The sequence below is a fragment of the Silurus aristotelis genome, assembly GCF_946808225.1.
Source record: "Silurus aristotelis genome assembly, chromosome: 12".
Taxonomy (NCBI): domain Eukaryota; kingdom Metazoa; phylum Chordata; class Actinopteri; order Siluriformes; family Siluridae; genus Silurus; species Silurus aristotelis.
Genome location: NC_139585.1, coordinates 821,062 through 846,205, shown reverse-complemented (window position 1 = coordinate 846,205; position 25,144 = coordinate 821,062). Strand labels below are relative to the sequence as shown.

The window sequence follows — 25,144 nt, the reverse complement described above, 5'->3', positions numbered from 1 at the left end:
ACACGTACATATAAACAGTATACATTTAAAGGAATACTTTCTCTTTCAGACCAAAGCGAACCTGGTGACCCCAAGGAACGGTGAACCTCTAATTGCTGCTATTCAGGACTTTCTCACAGGTCTGTCTACCTGCCTGTCTGTCTGCCTGTCTGTCTGTCTTTCTGCCTGTCTTTCTGTCTACCTGCCTGTCTTTCTGCCTGTCTGTCTGTCTTTCTGCCTGTCTTTCTGTCTACCTGCCTGTCTGTCTGCCTTACTATATAATTAATTGCTCGTGTGCATGTGCATCAATATGTCAGTAGGTGGCACTCTTTACCTGTGTGTGTGTGTGTGTGTGTGTGTGTGTGTGTGTGTTCAGGTGGTTATCTGCTTACTCTGAAGGACACGTTCTTTGATCGAGCCAAAGCCTGTCAGATCATCGCCTCCATTCTGGTGGGAAAAGACGAGAAACTCAAAATCGCCCTCCCTCGCCCTGCTATTATAAAGGTATATACATGTCTCACTCTCATCTTCTCCATCACTCATCTTCTGTCTCTCTCATCTGCTGTCTCACTCCTACCTACTGTCTCTCTCTCTCTCTCTCTCTCTCTCTCTCTCTCTCTCTCTCACGCTTATCTTCTGTATCTCTCATTTTCTGTATCTCCTGTCTCTCTCTCACCATCTGTCCCACTCTCATTGTATCTGTCTCACACACTGTGCAGTTCTAAAAGACTCCAATCTGTGCGTGCGTGTGTGTGCGTGCGTGTGCGTGCGTGTGTGTGCGTGCGTGTGTGTGTGTGTTAGCCTGTGCGGTTGTGGACAGGAAAGCAGATCTTTAGTTTGATCCTGAAGCCCAGTGTGATCTGCCCGGTGAAGGCCAACCTGAGGACGAAAGGCAAACAGTACAGTGGGAGAGGAGAGGACCTGTGTCACAACGACTCCTGTAACTACACACACACACACACACACACACACACACACACACGTCCAACGAGTTTTATTTTATCCAATCAGGAGTGACAGCAGATTAGTGTAATATAATAATAATGTACTTATTTACTACAGTACTGTATTATTACTATACTGAACTACTTCACCACCTTACACTCCACTCCTGCTGTACTAATATACAGAACCACAGTCCGGACGCAGCTTCTTCTTCTTCACTGATTATTTATATTATTTTCAACATTGTGCATTAATACTGAAGAATCCTAACTATAAAAGAACGTCTGGAATTCTGTAATAAACAAAAACGTGTTGAAGAACGCAGAATGTTTTTATTTTCGATTATCCAAAGTAACTCCAAGAAGCTTCTATGCTGCTCGGCAAACTCCTGACTTTCTCTCACTCAGCCTCACGAGGTGTCACCTGGAATGGGGTTCAGGTCACAGGTGTGTTTTATCAAGAGCTCATTTGTGACTTTTCTTACCTCCTTAATGTGCTTTAGATCATCAGTTGTGTTGTGCAGAGGAAAGTGTGAGTACAGAGTCAATATCACTATTAGTGCTTCTACATCTACTGTACAAATCCAGATTATAGCAGGAAACACTCCGTTAAGAAAAGAGAAAAGATCCATCATTACTTTGAGAAATGAAGCTCAGTCAATCCCAAACATCTCAACAACTTTAAATGTCTCCAAAAGCATCTAACTCTATGAAGAAACAGGCTCTCATGAGGAAAGTCCCAGGAAAGGAAGACCACGAGCTACCTCTGCTGCAGAGGATATGTTTATTAGAATTACCAAAATCAGAAATCACCAATTTACATAAATTATTCTCTGAATTCAAGAGGCAGATTTCAAAATCTACTGTTCAGAGACTGTCTGGAGAGTCAGACCTTAATAGTTGAATTGCAACAAAGAAACAACAATCAGAAAAGACTTGGACCAAGAAACAGTGTAAAACTTCTCTCTGTGAAGAGAGTGAAGCACAGTGTAGGAATGTGTGGTTTCCACAGTGAAACATGGAGGAGGAGGTGCTCCAAATTGAGGACATACATAACCAGTATGGCCACCACAGCATTCTGCAGAAACATGCAGCCATCACATCTGGTTTATACTTAGTGGGACCATCATTTGTTTTCCAGCAGGACAAAGACCCCAAACACACCTCTGGGTTCTGTAAGAGCGTTTTTTTAAGAAGGAGACTAAGTGCATCAGATGACATGGCCTCCACAATTACCACATCTAAATCCAGTTTGGATGCTTTGGGATAAGTGGACTAGAAAGTGAAGGAAAAGCATCCAATATGCACTCAACACCTCTGGGACTTCCTCAGGGTTGTTAGAAACCCATTCCAAGTGACGACCTCATGAGGCTGATTGAGAGAATGAGTTTGTCAAAATGCATTAAAGCTAAATGGAGCTACTTTTGACAATCAAAAATATAAAAGATATTCTGTGTTTTGTGTGTGTGTGTGTGTGTGTGTGTGTGTGTGTGTGTGTGTGTGTGTGTGTGTGTGTAGTCGTGGTGATCCAGAACAGTGAGTTACTTTGTGGCAGTATGGATAAAGGAACTCTGGGTTCAGGATCAAAGAACAATATATTCTACATCCTGCTGAGAGACTGGGGTCAGATGGAGGCAGCAGACGCCATGAGCCGCCTCGCCCGAGTCGCACCTACATACCTCTGTAAGTCCTGTGTGTGTGTGTGTGTGTGTGTGTATGTATAAATCAAATCTAAATAGTATATAGGTGTGTTTCAGTAAATTTTTGTAAATTGCTCTCTGTGGGGTGTGTGTGTGTGTGTGTGTGTGTGTGTGTGTGTGTGTGTGTGTGTGTGTGTGTGTGTGTGTGTGTGTGTGTGTTTTGCAGCTAACCGTGGGTTCTCCATTGGGATCGGGGACGTGACCCCTGGTCAGGGTCTGCTGAAGGCCAAACAGGAACTGCTAGATGCTGGATACAAGAAGTGTGACGAGTACATCGAGGCCCTGAATACAGGAAAACTACAGCAACAGCCGGGCTGTACAGCCGAGGAGACGCTGGAGGTAAAAAAAAAAAACACACACACACACACACACACACACACACACACACACACACACAGTGGTTAAACTGTGTGTATCTGTGAGGATATGGTTTCCGTATTTGAGTGATTGTCTTTAAAACCAAATAAGATCTTTTTTCTGTGTATAACGGGGTGTGTGTGTGTGTGTGTGTGTGTGTGTGTGTGTGTGTGTGTGTGGGTGTGGGTGTGTGTGGGTGTGGGTGTGTGGGTGTGTCGGTGTGTCGGTGTGTGTGTGTGTTTAGGCACTGATCCTTAAAGAGTTGTCAGTAATTAGAGACCACGCTGGTAGTGCCTGTCTGAGAGAGCTGGACAAGAGTAACAGTCCACTCATCATGGCTCTGTGTGGGTCAAAAGGTAGCAACACTACACTGTACAATACTCCCACTGCACTATACAACACTATACTCCCACTGCACAACACTATACTCCCACTGCACAACACTATACTCCCACTGCACAACACTATACTCCCACTGCACAACACTATACTCCCACTGCACAACACTATACTCCCACTGCACAACACTATACTCCCACTGCACTGCACAACACTATACTCCCACTGCACTGCACAACACTATACTCCCACTACACTGCACAACACAAAATCCCACTACACTGCACAACACAATACTCCCACTGCACTATACTCCCACTGCACAACACTATACTCCCACTGCACTGTACAACACTATACTCCAACGCACAACACTATAATCCCACTGCACTGTACAACACTATACTCCAACGCACAACACTATAATCCCACTGCACTGCACAACACTATACTACCACTGCACAACACTATACTCCCACTGCACTGCACAACACTATACTCCCACTACACTGCACAACACTATACTCCCACTACACTGCACAACACAAAATCCCACTACACTGCACAACACAATACTCCCACTGCACTATACTCCAACTGCACAACACTATACTCCCACTGCACTGTACAACACTATACTCCAACGCACAACACTATAATCCCACTGCACTGCACAACACTATACTTCCACTGCACAACACTATACTCCCACTGCACTGCACAACACTATACTCCCACTGCACTGCACAACACTATACTCCCACTGCACTGCACAACACTATACTCCCACTGCACTGTAAAACACTATACTCCCACTGCACTGTAAAACACTATACTCCCACTGCACAACACTATACTCCCACTGCACAACACTATAATCCCACTGCACAACACTATAATCCCAATGCACAACACTATAATCCCAATGCACTATACAACACTATACTCCTACTGCATAACACTAAACTCCCACTACACTGCACAACACTATACCCCACTGCACAACACTATACCCCACTGCACAACACTATACCCCACTGCACAACACTATACCCCACTGCACAACACTATACCCCACTGCACTATACAACACTATACTCCCACTGCACTGCACAACACTATACTCCCACTGCACTGCACAACACTATAATCCCACTGCACAACACTATAATCCCACTGCACTGCACAACACTACTCCCACTGCACAACACTACTCCCACTGCACCACACAAAACTATACTCCCAATGCACTATACAACACTATACTCCCACTACACTGCACAACACTATACTCCCACTGCACAACACTATACTCCCACTGCACAACACTATACTCCCACTGCACACCACTATACTCCCACTGCACTGCACACCACTATACTCCCACTACACTATACAACACTTTACTCCCACTGCACAACACTATACTCCCACTGCACAACACTATACTCCCACTGCACTGCACAACACTATACTCCCACTGCACAACACTATACTCCCACTACACTGCACAACACTATATTCCCACTGCACAACACTATACTCCCACTGCACAACACTGTACTCCCACTACACTGCACAACACAATACTTTCACTGACCTATACAATACTATACCCCACTGCACAACACTATACTCCCACTGCACTGCACAACACTATACTCGCAGTATACTGTACAACATTGTACTCCCACTACACTGTACAGAGCTATACTCCCACTACACTGTACACTATACTCCCACTGCACATTTACATTTACATTTGCGGCATTTAGCAGACGCCCTTATCCAGAGCGACATACAAAAGTGCTTTAAATCTCTAGTAATGAATAAATCTACACTGGTATGCAAGATTACAAACTTAATATAAATATAACTCGAATTCTACAAACTTGGAAAGTGCTAATTTAGGTATTTCAGGAAGAGGTAGGTTTTCAGTCGTTGTTTGAAGATAATCAGGGACTCTGCTGTACGGACATCTAGGGGAAGTTCATTCCACCACCTCGGTGTAGGAACAGAGAAGAGCCTTGAAGTGTACTTACCTCTCATTCTGAGAGAAGGAGGTACCAGTCGAGCAGTGCTGGAGGATCTCAGACAGCGTGGTGCAGTGCGAGATGTGATGAGGTCACTGAGGTAAGAAGGTGCTGGTCCATTTTTGGCCTTGTAGGCAAGCATCAGTGTTTTGAATTTGATACGTGCAGCTACTGGAAGCCAGTGAAGGGAGCGCAGCAGTGGGGTGGTGTGGGAGAACTTGGGCAGATTGAACACAAGTCGTGCAGCTGCGTTTTGGATCATTTGCAGTGGACGAATAGCGTTCAGGGGAAGACCTGCCAGCAGAGAGCTGCAGTAGTCAAGTCTCGAAATCACAAGAGACTGAACAAGCACCTGGGCAGCCTGTATGGACAGTATTGGTCGAATCCTTTGGATGTTATAGAGAAGAAATCGACAAGAACATGCAACATTAGCGACATGTGGGAAAAAAAGACAGTTCATTGTCCATAGTTACCCCAAGGTTACGAGCAGTTGCTGAAGGGGAGAGCAGAGAGTCATGAAGTGTTATTTGGAGATCTTGACCTGGAGATGAATCACCTGGGATGATCAGCAGTTCTGTTTTGCTGGGGTTGAGTTTTAGTTGGTGAGCACTCATCCATAAAGATATGTCTGACAAGCATGCTGAGATCCGAGCGGAAGCTGTGGTATCTGATGGAGGGAAAGAAAAGATGAGTTGTATCATCTGCATAGCAGTGATAAGAAAACCCATGTGAGGATATGACTTCACCAATGGAGTGGGTATAGAGGGAGAAAACTGCACTACACAACGCTATGCTCCCACTACACTGCACAGTGCTATGCTCCCACTACTCTGTACAACGCTATGCTCCCCCTACACTGTACAGCGCTATGCTCCCCCTACACTGTACAACGCTATGCTCCCCCTACACTGTACAAAGCTATGCTCCCACTATACTCCCACTACACTATACAGCACTATACTCCCACTACACAGTACAACACTATACTCCCACTACTGTCCTACATTATACTTTCCTACCCTATTCTCCCACTACGCTGTCCTACACTGTACCCTCACTACACTGTCCTAAACTGTACTCCCACTCCATTGTCTTACACTGTACTCCCACTCAACTGTCCTGCACTGTACTCTTACTACTGTCCTACTCCGTGCCCTCACTACACTGTCCTAGACTGTACACTTACTACACTGTAGTCCCACTACTGTCCTACGCTGTACCCCTTAACTACTGTCCTGCACTGTACTGCCACTACGCTGTTCCAGACTATACTTTCACTACACTGTACCCCACTACGCTGTCCCAGACTATACCTTCACTACACTGTACCCCACTCTACTGTCCTACACTGTACTCCCACTTTGCTTTCCGACATTGTAGTCCCACTACACTGTCCCACTCTGTACTCCCACTACGCTGTCCTAAACTGTACTCCCACTCCATTGTCTTACACTGTACTCCCACTCAACTGTCCTGCACTGTACTCTTACTACTGTCCTACTCCGTGCCCTCACTACACTGTCCTAGACTGTACACTTACTACACTGTAGTCCCACTACTGTCCTACACTGTACCCCCTAACTACTGTCCTGCACTGTACTGCCACTACGCTGTTCCAGACTATACTTTCACTACACTGTACCCCACTACGCTGTCCCAGACTATACCTTCACTACACTGTACCCCACTCTACTGTCCTACACTGTACTCCCACTTTGCTTTCCGACATTGTAGTCCCACTACACTGTCCCACTCTGTACTCCCACTACGCTGTCCTACACTATACCTTCACTCCACAGTCCTACACTGCACTTCCACTCCATTGTCCCACTCTGTACTCCCACTCCACTGTCCTACACTGTAGTCCCACTACACTGTCCTACACTATACCTTTACTCCACAGTCCTACACTGTACTCCAACTCCACAGTCCTATACTGTACTCCCACTTCACTGTACTCTCACTACTGTCCCACACTGTACTCCCACTCCACTGTCCTGGACTGTACTCTCACTACACTGTCCTAGACTATACCTACACTCCACAGTTCTACGCTGTACTTTAACTCCACTGTCCTACATTGTATTTCCACTCCACTGTACTCTCACTACTGTGCTATACTGTACCCTAACTACACTGTCCTATTCTGTACTCCCACTCAACTGTCCTACACTGTACTCTCACTTTTCACACTGTGCCCTCACTATACTTTCCTAGAATGTAACCTCAAAACACTGTCCAACACTGTACTCATACTACTCTTACACTGTACCCCACTACACTGTCCTAAACTGTACTCCCACTACACTGTCCTGCACTCCTACTCCACTCTTACACTGTACTTCCACTCCACTGTCCCACATTGTACTCCCACTCCACTGTCCTACACTGTACTCTCACTACTGCCCTACACTTTACTCTCACCCCACTGTCCTGCACTGTACTCCCTATACATTGTCCTGCACTATACTCCCACTCCACTTTCTTACTGTACTCCCACTACACGGTCCTACACTGCACTCACACTACACTGTACTCCCACTTCTCTGTACTTCCATTGCACTGTCCTACACTGTATCCTCACTACACTGTCCTACACTCTACTCCCACTACACTGTCCTAGATTATACCATTTACTATGCTGTCCTACACTGTACCCCCACTACGCTGTACTACACTGTTCCCTCACAACGCTGTACTCTCACTACTCTCCTACACTGTACTCCCACTATGCTGTCCTGCACTGTACTCCCACTATGCCATACTGCACTGTACTCCCACTACGCGTACTGCACTGTACTCCCACTACGCAGTACAGCACTGTACTCCCACCACGCTGTACAGCAGCACACTCGCACTGCACTCCCACAATGCCGCACTGCACTCCCACTACGCCGCACGGCACTCCCACTACGCCGCACTGCACTCCCACTACGCCGCACTGCACTGTACTCCCACTACGCCGTACAGCGCTGTACTTTCACTACGCCATGGAGCACTGTACTTTCACTGTAATGCACTGTACTCCCACTACACCCATACAACACTGTACTTTCACTGTGCCGTACTACACTGTACTTTCACTATGCCATGAAGCACTGTACTTTCACTGTGCTGCACTGCAATGTACTCCCACTACACCGTACTGCACTGTACTCCCACTACGCCGTACTGCACTGTACACTCTATTCTACAGCTACATGATTCTGTATTCTACAGCTACTGTACTGTATTCTACAGCTACATGATTCTGTATCCACATGGAAATATAACTGAATTGCTATAATCCCCATATGCATTTAATTTGTGCTTCGGCTGTAGTTTGTCACTACAGTACACACAACACTGTACTTACCCTAAAACTTATAATACCATGCTGTTCTACAGGGCCGATGTTTTGTACCCCCAAAACCTTCTCATTCTTGCAATGTCTGTCTGTCTGTCCTTAGGCTCCTTTATTAACATCTCTCAGATGATTGCATGTGTGGGTCAGCAGGCCATCAGTGGCTCCCGAGTTCCAGACGGCTTTGAGAATCGATCACTGCCACACTTTGAGAAACACTCAAAGGTGAGAGAACACACATCTTTCTGAGTCTGATTCCCTTCAACATGTCACGTGTAACTAAAGAAACCTTTTCAGGTCTTAATGTTGTATTTTGCACAGTTTGAAGATTAGTGTGTGTGTGTGTGTGTGTGTTTGCAGCTTCCTGCAGCTAAAGGCTTTGTAGCAGACAGTTTTTACTCCGGTTTGACCCCCACTGAGTTCTTTTTCCACACCATGGCTGGCCGTGAAGGTTTAGTGGACACGGCTGTGAAAACAGCAGAGACCGGATACATGCAGGTGAGTGTGTGTGTGTGTGTGTGTGTGTGTGTGTGTGTGTGTGTGAACATTACCTGTACCCTATAAAGGGGGGGGGGGGATCAGGAGGTGGGAGACGTGGGGAAACAGGGGGTGGTGGAGGTTCAATGTAATACTGGTCTCCTGGTCCGTCTTTGATCGATTGTGCAACTGCTATCTATTGTGTTGTATTCATGCTTGAAAATCGATTTTCTTGTTGTTATGGTTACATGCAGACACACACACACACACACACACACACCTGGATATACACGTTCAGTGTAGACAGGAAGGTTAAAATGTGTGTGTTTGTGGTAGTTCTGTACTTACATGCACAGTGTGTGTGTGTGTGTGTGTGTGTGTGTGTGTGTGTGTGTGTGTGTGTGTGTGTGTGTGAATACCCCCACAGAGGCGCTTGGTTAAGTCTTTGGAGGATCTGTGCTCTCAGTATGACCTCACTGTGCGCAGCTCCACTGGTGACATCATCCAATTCATCTATGGAGGAGACGGACTCGACCCGGCCGCCATGGAGGGCAAAGATGAACCACTCGAGTTCAAAAGAGTGCTGGATAACATCCGGGTAACACACACTTTATATAGACCTGCCAATTACCTGTCTCACACCTGTCTCACACCCATCACCTGTCATTTACCAGTCTCACACCTGTCTCACACCCATCAATCACCTATCTCACCTGTCTCACACCCATGACCAGTCATGTACCGGTCTCACACCTGTCAGTAACCCATCAATCATCTGTCTTTCATCATCATCTCTTTCATTCACCTCTACACCTGTTCCACCTCTGTCACCTGACTTGCCCATGTCCCCCACCTGTCCTGCCCTCCAAACATATTTCTAACAGGTGTTTGTCATTAAATTGTTATTTAAATAAATGAATATTAATGAGTAAACCCTACTATTGACTGTGCTTGGCTCCGCCCCATGTAGGCGGTCTTTACCTGTGCTGATGAACCTGCTCTCAGTAAGAATGAGCTGGTGCTGACCGCCGACGCCATTATGAAGAGGAACGACTTTACCTGCTGTAGAGATACATTCTTACAGGTACACACACACACACACACACACACACACACCATCACATATATACATATACACACACACTTCACAGGTGCTCACAAATCTTTGTGTGTTTCTCATTTAAAGACAATGACTGGTACTGGCAATCAGAGGTTTATGGAGGTAGAGAGTGCGTGTGTGCGTGTGTGCGTGTGTGCGTGTGCGTGTGCGCGCGTGCGTGTGCGTGTGCGCGCGTGCGTGTGCGTGTGTGCGCGTGCGTGTGTGAGCATGAATAATGCTACTAATGTTAGTTTTCACCCTAAACTCTGGAAAACATGTACTCTTACAGCATGTTGGTTTGTCAAACTTGTGTGTGTGTGTGTGTGTGTGTGTGTGTGTGTGTGTGTGTGTGTGTGTCAGCTCATTACCTCAGTGTGGAAGTGTAATATTTCATTATTTGGTAATTATAGGGTGTTGTGGTGTAGACAGTGTTTAAAGTTTGAAGTCTTGGTGCATTAATGAGTTTCACGCTGAGTGGTGGCGCTGTTACACAGACGTGTGTGTGTGTGTGTGTGTGTGTGTGTGTGTGTGTGTGTGTGTGTGTGTGGGCACTGGCTTTAAATCAGTAGCTGATAATAAGCATGGCTGTGTTCCTGTCTCAGATAATCAGCTCGGTTTCTTTGCGTTAATGTTCGTTTGTTCTTATGATTCTTTAAGTGTAATTAGGGGTCTGGTCATGTTGCCATGGTGACGACACCCCACGTTCATCTTAAGACAAACTCGGACGTTTGTTCCTTTCACACAGGATATAAACTTCATAAACCAGATTTCCTTCTCTTCAGCTGGAATGCAATAAAACACTGTATGAAACCTGAAAGGTGGAATATGATTTGTTAAATGTGCTAAAGTGTGTGTGTGTGTGTGTGTGTGTGTGTGTGTGTGTGTGTGTGTGTGTGTGTGTGTGTGTGTGTGTGTGTGTGTGTTTTCTATTTAAGGAAATAAAAAAATTTATAAACAGCATGGCGGAAAAGATCAAGAAGACCAGAGACAAGTATGGCATAAACGATAATGGATCCACAGAGGTGTGTGTCTCTGTGTGTCTCTGTGTGTCTCTGTGTGTCTCTGTGTGTGCGTGCGTGTGTGTGTGTGTGTGAGATCGTCTCTTGATTTATTTTGTTTGTTCTTCAGCCTAAAGTTTTGTACCAGCTGGACAGAATCACACCCACACAGCTGGAGAAGTTTCTAGAAACCTGCAGGGACAAGTACATGAGGTAGTGTGTGTGTGTTGTGTTTTTTATTCGTTGTGTGTGTGTGTTGTTTGTGTGTTGTGTTTGTATGTTGTTTTTTATTGTGTGTGTTTGTATGTTGTGTGTTGTGTTTGTATGTTGTTTTTTATTCATTGTGTGTGTTTGTATGTTGTGTGTTGTGTTTGTATGTTGTTTTTTATTCGTGTGTGTGTGTGTGTGTGTGTGTTGTGTTTGTATGTTGTGTGTTGTGTTTGTTTGTGGTGTTTGTATGTTGTGTTTTTTATTTGGTGTGTGTGTGTGTGTTTTGTGTTGTTTGTATGTTGTGTGTGGTGTTTGTATGTTGTGTTTTTTATTCGTGTGTGTGTGTGTGTGTGTGTGTGTGTGTGTGTGTGTGTTTACAGAGCTCAGATGGAGCCCGGCTCGGCTGTAGGTGCTCTCTGTGCTCAGAGTATTGGAGAACCTGGAACCCAGATGACCCTGAAGACGTTCCACTTTGCAGGTGTGGCCTCCATGAACATCACGCTGGGGGTACCACGGATCAAAGAAATCATCAACGCCTCCAAGAACATCAGGTCTGAGTGTTAGCATGAAGAACGGCTTTTCACTCTCAGCTGTAGATGTTTGAGCAGGAGTGTGAGGGATGCAGGTATGATAACTTGAGGCGCTGAGGATGTGATTTGGAACACAGCCGTGCAGCAGGGATACGCTCTGAATGAGCTCAGGAGTGGTTTGGGACACGCCCCTGCAGCAGAAATCTCACAGGATGTCGAGATCAGACTAGAGATCAGACCTAATCCTCTAAGTATATGTAACAAATTAAGAAAAAATAAATGATACAATAAAACTGAATGTAAATGAAATAATTAGTAATAAAATACATACAAAAAGACAAGTGTATAAAATAGTATTAATATTTAAATTATTAAACAGTCCTGTTTAGGACACGCCCATTTTAAGGGCTCCGTCCAGTCTCCATCAGCAGCTCACTGAGTCAAACTTATTGTTCTTATTAATAATAATGATGATGATGATGATGATGATCTCCTCCCTGACAGCACACCGATCATCACTGCTCACCTCGACGTTGAGGACGATGCAGACTTCGCTCGACTAGTGAAGGGCAGGATCGAGAAAACCCTGCTGGGAGAGGTACCAAACACACACACACACACACGCCCAGGTTTACACAGTGATACAAAGGGTTACAGCTCTCTCTCTCTCTCTCTCTGTGTGTGTGTGTGTGTGTGTGTGTGTGTGTGTGTGTGTGTGTGTGTGTGTGTGTGTGTGTGTGTGTGTAGATATCAGAGTACATAGAGGAGGTGTTTCTGCCTGATGACTGTTTCATCCTCGTCAAACTCTCACTCGAGAGGATCCGCCTTCTCAGACTGGAGGTAGTTCTCACGCACACACACACACACACACGCACACACACACACACACACACACACACATATATACACTCCTGAACAAAATCTTAAGACCGGGGGAAACATTCCAAGTATTGGCATTTTGCGCTGGTGGATTATAACCAGGTTGTAGAAACTGCTTCAAAATGTCAAAAGAAGAAACAAGAGCAATATACATACGTGTGTGCGCGTGTGTGCGTGGCGGTGTGTGTGTGTGTGTGTGTATATATATATATATATATATATATATATATATATATATACACACACACACACACACACACACTCTCACACACACACACAGGCTCTACACACGGACGGACACACACTCCCTGTGTCTCTGTCTCCCCCTGTAGGTGAATGCAGAGACAGTCAGGTACTCTATCTGTATGAGTAAGCTGAGAGTGAAGCCTGGTGATATTGCGGTTCATGGTGAAGCGGTGGTGTGTGTGTCTCCTCGAGAGAACAGCAAAAGCTCCATGTACTATGTCCTGCAGTCACTCAAGCAGGAGTTACCCAAGGTATACACACACACACACACACACACACACACAGAGCCTGCATGGGGCGGTCATTCCATCATGTCATTATAGATAAAGTGCGTGTGTGCGCGCGTGTGTGTGTGTGTGTGTGTATGTAGATTGTTGTACAGGGTATTCCCGAGGTTTCCCGCGCTGTGATTCACATCGATGAACAAAGCGGCCGACAGAAATTGAAACTGTTGGTGGAGGGAGACAACCTGCGCGCTGTCATGGCAACACACGGTGTCAACGGCAACCGCACCACATCCAACAACACGTATGAGGTGTGTGTGTGTGTGTGTGTGTGTGTGTGTGTGTGTGTGTGTGTGTGTGTGTGTGTTAATATTCACAACCTCTCTAACAGGAAATGAAAACTCTAAGGAACTAATGCAAAATTTAAAGGTCCATATTCTCTGTGTGTGTGTGTGTGTGTGTGTGTGTGTGTGTGTGTGTGTGTGTGTGTGTGTGTGTGTGTGTGTGTGTGTGTGTGTGTGTGTGTGTGTGTGTAGGTGGAGAAGACGTTGGGGATTGAGGCCGCGAGGATGACCATCATTAATGAGATCCAGTACACCATGGTGAATCACGGCATGAGCATCGACCGGCGTCACGTCATGCTGCTCGCTGACCTCATGTCCTACAAGGTGAGGAAGAGGAACCGCCTCAGGAACACCAGAAACTCATTACTCCATCTGTATCTTTACTCTGCGTGTGTGTGTGTGTGTGTGTCAGGGAGAGATCCTGGGCATCACTCGGTTTGGCCTGGCGAAGATGAAGGAGAGCGTCCTGATGCTGGCTTCATTCGAGAAAACCGCAGATCATCTGTTTGACGCTGCGTACTTCGGACAGAAGGATTCAGTGTGTGGTGAGTCTCAGCCTGAGAGGGGGGTGTATATGAGGAAGTGGAGTCAATTTATCAGGGGGTGGAGTCTGGACATAAGGGGAGGAGTTTATATATAAGCGGGTGGAGTCTGTATTTAGGGGAGGGTCTGGATATAAGAGGGTGGGGTTTGGATATAAGGGGGTGTGGCCTGAATCAGATGAGGATTGAGTGATGTGAGAAACATCTGATGAAACACACACACACACACACACACACACACACACACACACACACCACTAAGCCTCACCTGTCCACCAGCTCATCTCAGTCTGTTTCTCCCCCACAGGTGTATCAGAGTGTATTATAATGGGAATCCCCATGAACATTGGAACTGGTCTGTTTAAACTCCTACATCGAGCTGACCGAGAACCCAGTCCACCACGGAGAACCCTACTGTTCGACACTAACGACTTCCATATACCCCTCACCTCCTAACACACACACACACACACACACACACACAGAGCTGGTGAGATTCTTCATGTATGTGTATGTACACATTATAATTATAAACTATATATTGGAGTTATATAGTAATATAGATTTATAATACACACTGTGTTCTCTCACACACACACACACATATATATGTATTTGTATATACATATGGAAGTGTGTATGTGTGTATGTGTGTGTGTGTGTGTGTTATGGCAGTCTAAAAGGATTTTTTTCGGTTGTTGTCTCCAGATGGACGAGGTGGAGAAGTTTGTGTTTATGGAATTATGTGGGTTTTTGTTGAGATGTTCAGAGATGTTTTTCAGGATTGTGGTTTTGTGTAAATAGATTCTGAATGTAAATAAAGTGTAATAAAAATCCTCGGCAGTCTGGTGCCTCTCTCCACTTCTCTTCTGCTCCTAAGGAATCCTGCTCTTCTATATAGTATTGTAATAAACATGCTTACTGGTGAACTGTGAGAAGATCTCATGTCTTCAGAGAAAAATCTGGGCATAATTATCTCCAAACTCTCGCACTTAGTTTCCAGAATCCAGTCTTCTGCGCTTACTGTATAATCACCCAAAACATCTAGAATTGTTGTTCCAACAGTTTCACAAATCTCTCTCAAGCACTTTCTGGACCTCCATCTGCTGTGGAAAAGCTCTTCTGATGCAAAGTCTTATTCCACAGTGCTGCTCCTGAAAGCTGAAGCAGGGAAGATTTATTCCCATGTCAGCACCAGAGCAGAATTTTATAATGTGATGAAGTGGAATGTAGGAACCGAGATGATGTTATGCTCTTCTGTCCAAAAGACTGGTTCCTGATGCAGAGCACATGCTGATGCTCGCTGTAGAAACTTCAAGCCACAGTGGATGTAGATCAGGATTCTGTTTAGTTACACAAAGTTTGAGGAGCACAATTGTACAGTGGGGCAAAAAAAGTATTTATTTAGCCACCAGTGGTGCAGGTTCTTTCAGTTAAAGATGAAAGAGGCCTGTAATGTTCATCATCTGTTCACTTCAACTCTGAGACAAAATGAGAAAATAATCCAGAAAATCACACTGTCTGAATTTTAAAGAATTTATTTGCAAATTATGGTGGAAAATAAATATTTGTATTAATAACAAAAGTTCATCTCAATACTTTGTTATATTCCGTTTGTTGGCAATGACAGAGATAAAACGTTTTCTGTGAGACTCCACAAGGTTTGTACACACTGTTGCTGGTAGTTTGGTCCATTCCTCCATGCAGATCTCCTCTAGAGCAGTGATGTTTTGGGGCTGTCGCTGAGCAACACGGATCTTCAACTCCCTCCAAAGATGTTCTATGGGGTTGAGATCTGGAGACTGGCTAGGGCACTCCAGGACCTTGAAATGATTCTTATAAAGCCACTCCTTGGTTGCCCGGGTGGTGTGTTTGGGATCATTGTCATGCTGAAAGACCACGTTTCATCTTCAATGCCCTTGCTGATGGAAGGAGGTTTTCACTCAAAATCTCACGATTCATGAACCCATTCATTCTTTCCTTTACACGGATCAGTCGTCCTGGTCCCTTAGCAGAAAAACAGCCCCAAAGCATGATGTTTCCACCCCCATGCTTCACAGTAGGTATGATGTTCTTTGGATGCAACTCAGCATTCTTTCTCCTCCAAACACGACAAGTTGAGTTTTTACAAAAAAGTTCTATTTTGGTTTCATCTGACCACATGACATTCTCCCAATCCTCTTCTGAATCATCCAAATGCTCTCTAGCAAACTTCAGACGGGCCCAGACATGTACTGGCTTAAGCAGGGGGACACGTCTGGCGGCGTAGTGTGTTACTGATGTTAGCCTTTGTTACTTTGGTCCCAGCTCTCTGCAGGTCATTCACCAGGTCCCCCGTGTGGTTCTGGGATTTTTGCTCACCGTTCTTGTGATCATTTTGACCCCATGGGGGTGAGATCTTGCGTGGAGCCCCAGCTCGAGGGAGATTATCAGTGGTCTTGTATGTCTTCCATTTTCTAATAATTGCTTCCACAGTTGATTTCTTCACACCAAGCTGCTCACCTACTGCAGATTCAGTCTTCCAGCCTGGTGCAGGTCTACAGTTTTGTTTCTGGTGTCCTTTGACAGCTCTTTGGTCTTGACCATAGTGGAGTTTGGGGTCGGACTGTTTGAGGTTGTGGACAGGTGACTTTTATACTGATAACCAGTTTAAACAGGTGCCATTAAGACAGGAAACAAGTGGAGGACAGAGGAGCCTCTTAAAGAAGAAGTTACACGTCTGTGAGAGACAGAAATCTAGATTTTTTGTTATTGACCAAATATTTATTTTCCACCATAATTTGCAAATAAATTCTTTAAAAATCAGACAATGAGATCTTCTGGATTTTTTTTCTCATTTTGTCTCAGAGTTGAAGTGTACTGATGATGAAAATTACAGGTCTCTTTCATCTGTTTAAGTGGGAGAACCTGCACCACTGGTGGCTGAATAAATACTTTTTTTCCCCACTGTATATGATGTTTTTGGAATCAGAAGCATGAAAGCATGAGGTTGTAGACTCCTGATCTAAACTCTTATATGTTCACCAAACCTGCCCCAGACCATCAGTCTGTTCAAACTCACTGAGATGTGACTGCTTGGGATTTAAAAACCATCCAGGTTCTCTCTGTAGCTCTCTAAAGGTTTGCTGTGTGGACCATTCTCATGCTCAGGTAATTATAAACTGCCATATCTTCTCACCACGTCTCCTCTAACTCAAGCAAGTGGGGAGTCTCAGCTTCTTATGCTTTGCTTTGAAGATACTTCAACCACATGAATATAAACAAGCTGAAGATGAAGAAGCCGTTACCTGGACATCAGCGATTTGAACGACTCTATGGTGAGTTCCATCTTTATTTAGAAACCAGGAAAAGGTTCCTGGAACCCTCGTAGGTCATGCGGTGGTGTGAACATTTGTGGTGAACATTTCAGTGTTTATTCAGTGAAACATCCTGATTCTAGCTCACGATTGGTTTCTTTTCATCCTGATTCCTCACAAGGTTCCTCTTCATATCATCTCAGGCAGCTTCTCCCCACCATCAAAGCTGATTTGTGACAGTGTTCAGTGTTTAAAGCATCACACTAATGCAACAGAAACAACTGAATTATGTAGAATTTAAAGAGCAAAATGAAGATCTTCAGACCCACCAGTACCGTTCATATCATGGATGGATGGATGGATGGATGGTTGGAAGAATGGATAGTTAGATATAGAAATAGTTGGACGGATGGATGAACAGATGGAGGGATGGAGGGAGGGATTACAGATCTTGATAAAAGTTGCAGGTAATCAGTGCTGTAATGGTGGAATTTTGTATAATCTGCTCTTCATATAATAAAGAAGACTGAATATAAATGAAATAAAAGTTGAAGCTCAGTGGGGAGGAGTTTATCTGCAGGATCTGTTGTTCTTTATTTTAATGCAGTGAGGAAAGTTTTATTATTCATCATCATTCATACATACGTTTCATCCATCAGAGAGAAACAAATGAAGTCCTCACGTGTGTGTAGGTGATGTTCATGTTATTGAGCTTCAGCATACAGTAAATGTGAGCTTTACCCATACCCGTGTGTGTGTGTGTGTGTGTGTGTGTGTGTGTGTGTGTGTGTGTGTGTTGGACGAACAGATAAACGCAGAGTATCCAGTAAAGAGAAGATATTTTATAGACTTTATTAAAAAGAGTCGCAAATCCCTGAAATGAAGCCATAATCAGGATCAGTTACACCTTCAACACTCCACATCTTCATCTGTGCATATGAGAACATGGTGGAAGGAGATATATCTCCAATACCTCTGTAACCAATCAGCACACAGTATTTACCTCCATTACCCCTTGTAACCAATCAGGATTCAGATCAGAAACCACACTAACACTGATTTTACATGTTTGTAATTTATGATCTTTATCACAGAAAAGTTGGTTGAAACCCCACAATGGTCCTCAAGCCACCTCAGGAGTTCATGATCTTTCAGGAGTTTAGACCTGCTCCCTCTGTAGTCCACCTTCTCCTGAATGGAACTGTGATGAGAACATTGCTGGGTATTACATCCCATGATTAAGAACATCACACATAATCAGCACACACACACACACACACACACACACACACACACACTGTAGAACGTTCAGGTGCCCTGGTGATGGAGCTCCAAGCTGTTGGAGTTAGCTTTAGCGCTGGTGGCTTGACGAGGGACAGTGAAGTGAACTCTGACATCATGAACTCTGGTCCTGTGCAGGAACGAGGACACGGCTGACACACAGCTCTTCTTAAAGCTCTCGTTCATGAAGGCGTAAACGATGGGGTTGTTGAAGGAGTTGGAGAAACCGATTGCCTGAACCACGGCCATGATCATGTTCAGGGTCACCTCGTCATACTTCTGCTCCAGATTATCTGAGGGAAATAAACACAGGAAGACGGATGAAAAGACTGTGTGTAATGGTGTGGTGCACGAGTGCTGGTCAGAAGGTGCAGCTGATGTTTGCTCCATCAGACTGTTGCTGATAAGGTACCATCAGGTGACATGTTTAGTACCGTTACTTGAACTTTTAGAGCTTTATAAAGTACCTAAAGTGCTTTAGTGAGCAATGGTGGACCTCAAGACTAACTCAGAGATTGAGTAAGAAGATCCATTAAAGAACCAGTGCTATCAGGAGGAATGTAATCAGACATGTTTGAGGATCAGGTGTAGATGTGTGGTTGAGATGTGTGGTGTAGTTGTACTCACAGTACTCGAACAGCATGTGGATGGTGTGGAACGGAGCCCAGCAGATGGTGAACAGCAGCACAATGGTGATCATCATCTTCACCGCTCGCTTCTTCTTCCTGAGTGGGTTATAAATATTACCTTTATGTCTATACACCGCTTATCAATGTTCTGCTCCATCACGCTAAAGACAGAAGATGATTTAGTTTTGTGTTTCTCTTAGAATAGTAGTAAAAGAACCAGACCTAAGGTCACACTAGGAGGTGATGAGTAACTAATGTTACCTGGAGGAACCCTGTGTGTTGTGTGTTGTGGGCGTGGCCTGTCCTGGTTGTAGCTTGATACTGACCCTGTACTCAGATTAGATTAGCCCAAAGCTAACTGTGCTAGCTAAGTACACTCCTCAGAGGCTCCAGAGATCTGTGCTTCTTCCTCCTAGAACATCTCTAATGAAGAGATGGTGTATAACAGCATGAGAGGAAAAATGATTATAAGTGATTCTTAGAAATGCAGAAAGGAAGTAAGTATGGAACTGCAGAAACACCCTCAAGTCAAGTCAAGTCAAGATCCCCAAGATCCCTACTAGATCCCTACTGATCTAGTAGGGATCTAGTGAATCTACTGATCACCAACATACAGTTCAGCATCAGTTCAACATCAAGCAGAACATTTAGAGAGGAATAAATGATGAAGAAACTCCAGACTCGAACTCACCACAACACACGTGACCTCGTTTACATCAATCAGTGTTTGAGTCTTTAATCTCATTCTATTAATAGATCAGTGTGCTGAGAGTCACATTCGAGTCTTTACACAGAAACTGAGGGGATTCAGTGAAGAGTCTTCGTACTTCGTCCACCACTGGTTACTTCTTCACAATGGATCATATCTGAGTGAACATTAATCTGTTTACATGAATGTCAATTCTTTTTGGATGTTCTTGACTACCTGTCATGTTTTCTGTGTGTGTGTGTGTGTGTGTGTGTGTGTGTGTGTGTGTGTGTGTGTGTGTGTGTGTGTGTGTGTGTACCTGCAGATCTTGTTGATCTGGTTGTGGTTGATGGTATGGAGGACGGACGTGTCCCCGACCCTCTTGCGGATCCACAGCTCGATGCTGATGCGTGTGTAGAGGAACATCATGGCAGCCAGAGGCAGCATGAACAGAGCCACCATGATGAAGGTGGTGTACATCTTCCTCTGAAGCTCTGAGCTCCACAGCTCCTGACAGCACACATGATGATTCTCATACAGGAAGTCGTATTTCACCTGACACACACACAAACAACAGAATCAGGTGTTTCTCCGGTAAAGGAACCTTTGTTGTTACTGCAGGAAGTTCCATTTCACAGCTCGAGCTAAAACTCAAATCCAAGGAGGAAACTGAACCTCCAGCTGATCCTGATCAATGCAAATCCTTGTTCTTCTTGAAGCTTCTCACTACACCTTTGGTTCCACTAATTATAATCTCCGATCAGTTACTATGACAACACGTGCCTTTGTTCAAACTTGCTCCATATCAGGTATCTGTGAAGCTTAGTGTAGCTCCATAATCCTCAAACAATCAATCAGAGACAAATGTTCTACTGCACAACACAATCCCGAGACACAATATGTGCAAAAGTATCAGGACACCTGACCTTTCCAACCAAATGTGGTTCCAAACCCTTACAAAAAGCTGGAGACACACACCTGTTTCAGACGTCTTCAGAGCATGAAATTTCTACTTTACTTGAACTAGGAGACCCAAACCTGTTCCAGCATGAAGATCTGCTTTCATGAGTTGGACAATGTGGAAGATCTCCTGCTATGGACATGATGTTAACATGATGAATGTGAACACTGACTGCACCCCAGACTTCCTCACCTCCTCACCAAATGAGGATGGGTTCCCCTTTTAAGTCTGGTTCCTCCCAAGGTTTCTTCCCCATAACATCTAAGGGAGTTTTTCCTTGCCACAGTCTCCACGGCTGCTCATCAGGGACAAACACACACCTTCACCTTCACTGTTGATTTCTGTAAAACTGCTTTGAGACAATGTCTGTTGTGAAAAGCGCAATACAAATAAACTTGACTTGACTTCTCACCCACTTCAGTACCTGACTTTACTAACACATGAATGAATCTCCACATAATCTAGTGGAACTGCAAACAGGGCTGTGTGAAGTGTGTGTGTGAAGCACTAACATCTGACGTTCCTCCTAAAACATCAGTGCAGAAGAGCAGAACACAGTGCATTTTAACAGAGATCAGTTTATTCATCTCAAGGGGAAGTGTGTGTGTGAGAGAGCATGCAAACCCATGACGAGGTTCTGTCTTTGTTTGCTGATCATCTCAGGAGGCATTGAGAAGGTCCTGACTTTTGGTCTTGACATTTCTCTAATTAAGAAGAACGCTGAAAGACTCAACACCTTTAATAACTCACCTCTAACTGCTGAACAAACAGCATGGGAGATCCCACCATGACTGAGAGCAGCCACACCAAGCCTGGAACACACACACACACACACACACACACACACACACTGCAATTACTACATTATCTTTCTGCCTGAGTGATTGAGACCTTTTGTGCTCACTCCACTCTGTGACAGAAGTCTGTGAAGAGTCTGTGGAGCACTGCTGTGGGATTCATCTATCATTATTTCTCTTCAAAATTTAGAGCAGAACGAAGTGAACCAGAAACTCATTGATGCCATCAACAGAACCTCAGACCTCTGCTTCTCTCAGGCTTCATTTTGAGATATTTTTTTTTATCTGTAACTGCTTTGAGGGAAAAGAAACGTGTTTGAGTGTAGAAACCACTTCACACCACCTCACACCACCTCAAAACATCTCACACCTTCTCACACCACCTCAAAAATCTCCCACCACCTCCCACCACCTCAAAACATCTCACACCTTCTAACACTACATCACACTATCTCACACCATCTCACACCACCTAAAAACATCTCACACCTTGTCACACTACCTCACACTCTCTTACACCACCTTACACCACCTTACACCACCTCACATCATCTTACACCACCTCACACCACCTCAAAAAATCTCTCACCTTCTCTCACCACCTCACACCACCTCAAAACATCTCACACCTTGTCACACTACCTCACACTATCTTACAAATCCTTACACCACCTTACACCACCTCACATCATCTTACACCACCTCACACCATCTCAAAACCTCTCACACCTTCTCACACCACCTCAAAACATCTCGCACCTTCTCACACCACCTCACATCACCTCAAAACATCTCACACCTTGTCACACTACCTCACAATATCTCACACCACTTTACACCTTCTCACACCACCTCAAAAAATCTCACACCTTCTTACAGATGGAAAAGGTTTTGAAAGAACCAAATGAGAACTTTGGATACTATATGATGAGATGACATGAGATGAGATGATATGTGATGAGATGATGAGGTGACGAGGTTATGAGATGATAAGTTGGTGAAATTATGAGATGGTGAGATATTGATATGAGATAAGGTGATGTGATGGTGAGGTGATGGGGTGGTGAGATGATGAAATGATGAGATGATGAGGTTATAAGATGAGGAGATAAGTGGAGTGGTGAAATGAGAAGCTGATGAGGTGGTGAGATGATAAGATTAGTTAAAAGCAGTACTGTGTTCTTTCATGAAGCTCCATCCACACGTTCATATGTAAAATTGTGTGATTGTGGTATTTGGCTCCATTTTTTAGCAGTGGATCCAGAAAGACCTCAGTATTTCATGAACATGTGGAATGTCCAGTAGATAACAGGAACACATGATGAAGGAAAAGTGGTTGCTCATTTCACAGAAATGTTTCATCCCTCGTTACACTTTCATGTGTGGAAGGTGAAAGTTCACAGTTGAGATGATGAATTATCATCTTTGCACCACAATGGCAGGTCAGGAGAAAGGTCACACCCTTCTGCTTTGTATAGCCGTTCCCATAGCAACAGCACAGTGTCATTTATGTTTCTGTTGGACTTTAAAATTAGTCCAGCAGAAGATCTCCACCTTCTTCTCTTCCCTGGATCTTTCCCTGATTGTGTTCTATATACTGAACCTTCACATGTGTTCCTTCCAGTGTTGGTGAAGTTTTGTGGAGACTCACCCAGCTTTCTGTAGGCTCTCTGAGGTGTGTACTGCCTCTTCATTTTCAGAGGATGGATGATGCCCTGGTATCTCTCCAGCGCGATACACGTCATGGTGAGGATCCCCGTCACGATCGCTGTGGTCTGGACAAACGGAACCGTCTTACACACCAACACACCTGCGAACAGTCACACACAGACAACCATACAGGGGGAGGAGCTTAAACATTCTCACACCTTTAAGGAGGAGGTGCTTAAACAGAGTCCCACACTGAGACACCTTCAAGAAGGAGCAGCTTAAACCAAATCTCACCTACAAGGAGGAGGAGCTTAAACTGAACGCACACCCACATGGAGGAGGAGCTTAAACCGAACCCACACCCACATGGAGGAGGAGCTTAAACAGAACCCACACCCACATGGAGGAGAAGCCTACACGGAGTCACACTTCTTGATTGTCTGTCAGAATTGTATCTTTTTGTTTGCATTTCCAATCAGAGTTCAAATCTCAGCACCAAGGCCCCTAACGCTCAGCTGTATAAATGTGTGTAGAAAGGTGAATGCCAGATGCTGTGAAAAGTGACGATGCAGAGGGTCTGAAGTGGCTGTTAAAGAGGACGCAGTGTGCAGACAATGTGGAAATGTAAAGTCAGCTGAGTATGTGTGTGTGTGTGTGTGTGTGTGTGTGTGTGTGTGTGTGTGTGTGATCTTCAGTGGAGGTTTGGTGCAGTGATGTTCTCACACTGAGTGCTTTGATAGATGGAGTCGAGCGTAATTACAACACTGACACAATGGAATGAAGGAATGAAGAAATAAAAGGCTCTACTGAGTCCTGCATCGACATTTTCACATGACTTCAATCAACATGAACTTTTTTCTCCCTTCACTGCGTACGAGCTGCTCACCTCCGAGCCACTGAGCCGAGATGTTCTGCAGGAGAGTGAACGGGACGCAGAAGAAGGTGATGAGCAGGTCACTGATGGCCAGAGAGCAGATGAAGATGCTAGTGGCGCTTTGACTCCTACCCTTCCTCACCACCACACACACCACCAGACTGTTTCCCACCAGCGCCAGCATGAAGATCAGAATGTACATGATGATGAAGGTGGCCTTGGTTCTGGCCGGCAGCTCGGGGACGTACACCAAAGGTCGGATTTTGTAGGCATGAATGAACTCCTGACGGGACAGGTTGTAATAACGCAGCAGCTCCTGCAGGATCTCGGGCGTGATGGTCATCGTCACCATGTCTGTAGATGTCGTCATCTCGCATCCTTCAAAAAAGATGTTATAAATGTTATGTTCCACATGGGAACATGTTCTCAGGAGCTCCAGGCAAAATATAAAGTCATCACTGTGCTACACTTTTCCACTGCAGGACACACGCTGACCAGCAGCTCCACAAACACCTTCTGCACCACACAATGGACTTTTAAACATTTGAAATGATTCATTCAGACTTTCTGAAATGCTGAAATTAAATCATGTTTCATTTTTGTATGATTTGATGAGTCATAGGTCACTTCAACTTTTTGCTGATTTCAGATGAGTCACTTTCACTTTATTCTTCTCATCATGAAACTCAACAGTAAAAAAACACACAGAACTGCTGAAGGAACA

General features: G+C 44.7%; 2 protein-coding genes across 3 annotated transcripts in view; one reads left to right on the top strand and one right to left on the bottom strand.

Moving 5' to 3' along the window:
- The window catches only part of polr3a (polymerase (RNA) III (DNA directed) polypeptide A), a 39,115-nt gene extending 24,035 nt beyond the window's left edge, over window positions 1-15,080 (top strand). Inside the window, exons 12-32 of one of the 2 annotated variants that reach the window (XM_083557664.1) lie at window positions 50-119; window positions 356-483; window positions 781-919; window positions 2,442-2,606; window positions 2,790-2,962; window positions 3,225-3,336; window positions 8,802-8,920; window positions 9,056-9,193; window positions 9,600-9,770; window positions 10,143-10,256; window positions 10,359-10,394; window positions 11,207-11,293; window positions 11,400-11,482; window positions 11,860-12,030; window positions 12,514-12,607; window positions 12,757-12,849; window positions 13,221-13,385; window positions 13,505-13,669; window positions 13,895-14,026; window positions 14,115-14,247; window positions 14,552-15,080. In XM_083557664.1, coding sequence (XP_083413790.1) covers window positions 50-119; window positions 356-483; window positions 781-919; window positions 2,442-2,606; window positions 2,790-2,962; window positions 3,225-3,336; window positions 8,802-8,920; window positions 9,056-9,193; window positions 9,600-9,770; window positions 10,143-10,256; window positions 10,359-10,394; window positions 11,207-11,293; window positions 11,400-11,482; window positions 11,860-12,030; window positions 12,514-12,607; window positions 12,757-12,849; window positions 13,221-13,385; window positions 13,505-13,669; window positions 13,895-14,026; window positions 14,115-14,247; window positions 14,552-14,700 — 2,637 coding nt within the window. In that variant the 3' untranslated portion in view covers window positions 14,701-15,080. The remainder of the gene's footprint in view (window positions 1-49; window positions 120-355; window positions 484-780; window positions 920-2,441; window positions 2,607-2,789; window positions 2,963-3,224; window positions 3,337-8,801; window positions 8,921-9,055; window positions 9,194-9,599; window positions 9,771-10,142; window positions 10,257-10,358; window positions 10,395-11,206; window positions 11,294-11,399; window positions 11,483-11,859; window positions 12,031-12,513; window positions 12,608-12,756; window positions 12,850-13,220; window positions 13,386-13,504; window positions 13,670-13,894; window positions 14,027-14,114; window positions 14,248-14,551) is intronic. The other variant, XM_083557665.1, reaches the window with a different exon arrangement.
- A 3,540-nt stretch (window positions 15,081-18,620) lies between these two features.
- Window positions 18,621-25,144, bottom strand: part of qrfprb (pyroglutamylated RFamide peptide receptor b) — a 9,260-nt gene continuing 2,736 nt past the window's right edge. Inside the window, exons 2-7 of the mRNA XM_083557363.1 lie at window positions 24,433-24,798; window positions 23,548-23,706; window positions 21,850-21,911; window positions 20,458-20,693; window positions 19,449-19,546; window positions 18,621-19,114 (exon numbers count right to left, since the gene is read on the bottom strand). Of these exons, the coding sequence (XP_083413489.1) occupies window positions 18,849-19,114; window positions 19,449-19,546; window positions 20,458-20,693; window positions 21,850-21,911; window positions 23,548-23,706; window positions 24,433-24,790 (1,179 nt within the window). The 5' untranslated portion in view covers window positions 24,791-24,798 and the 3' untranslated portion in view covers window positions 18,621-18,848. The remainder of the gene's footprint in view (window positions 19,115-19,448; window positions 19,547-20,457; window positions 20,694-21,849; window positions 21,912-23,547; window positions 23,707-24,432; window positions 24,799-25,144) is intronic.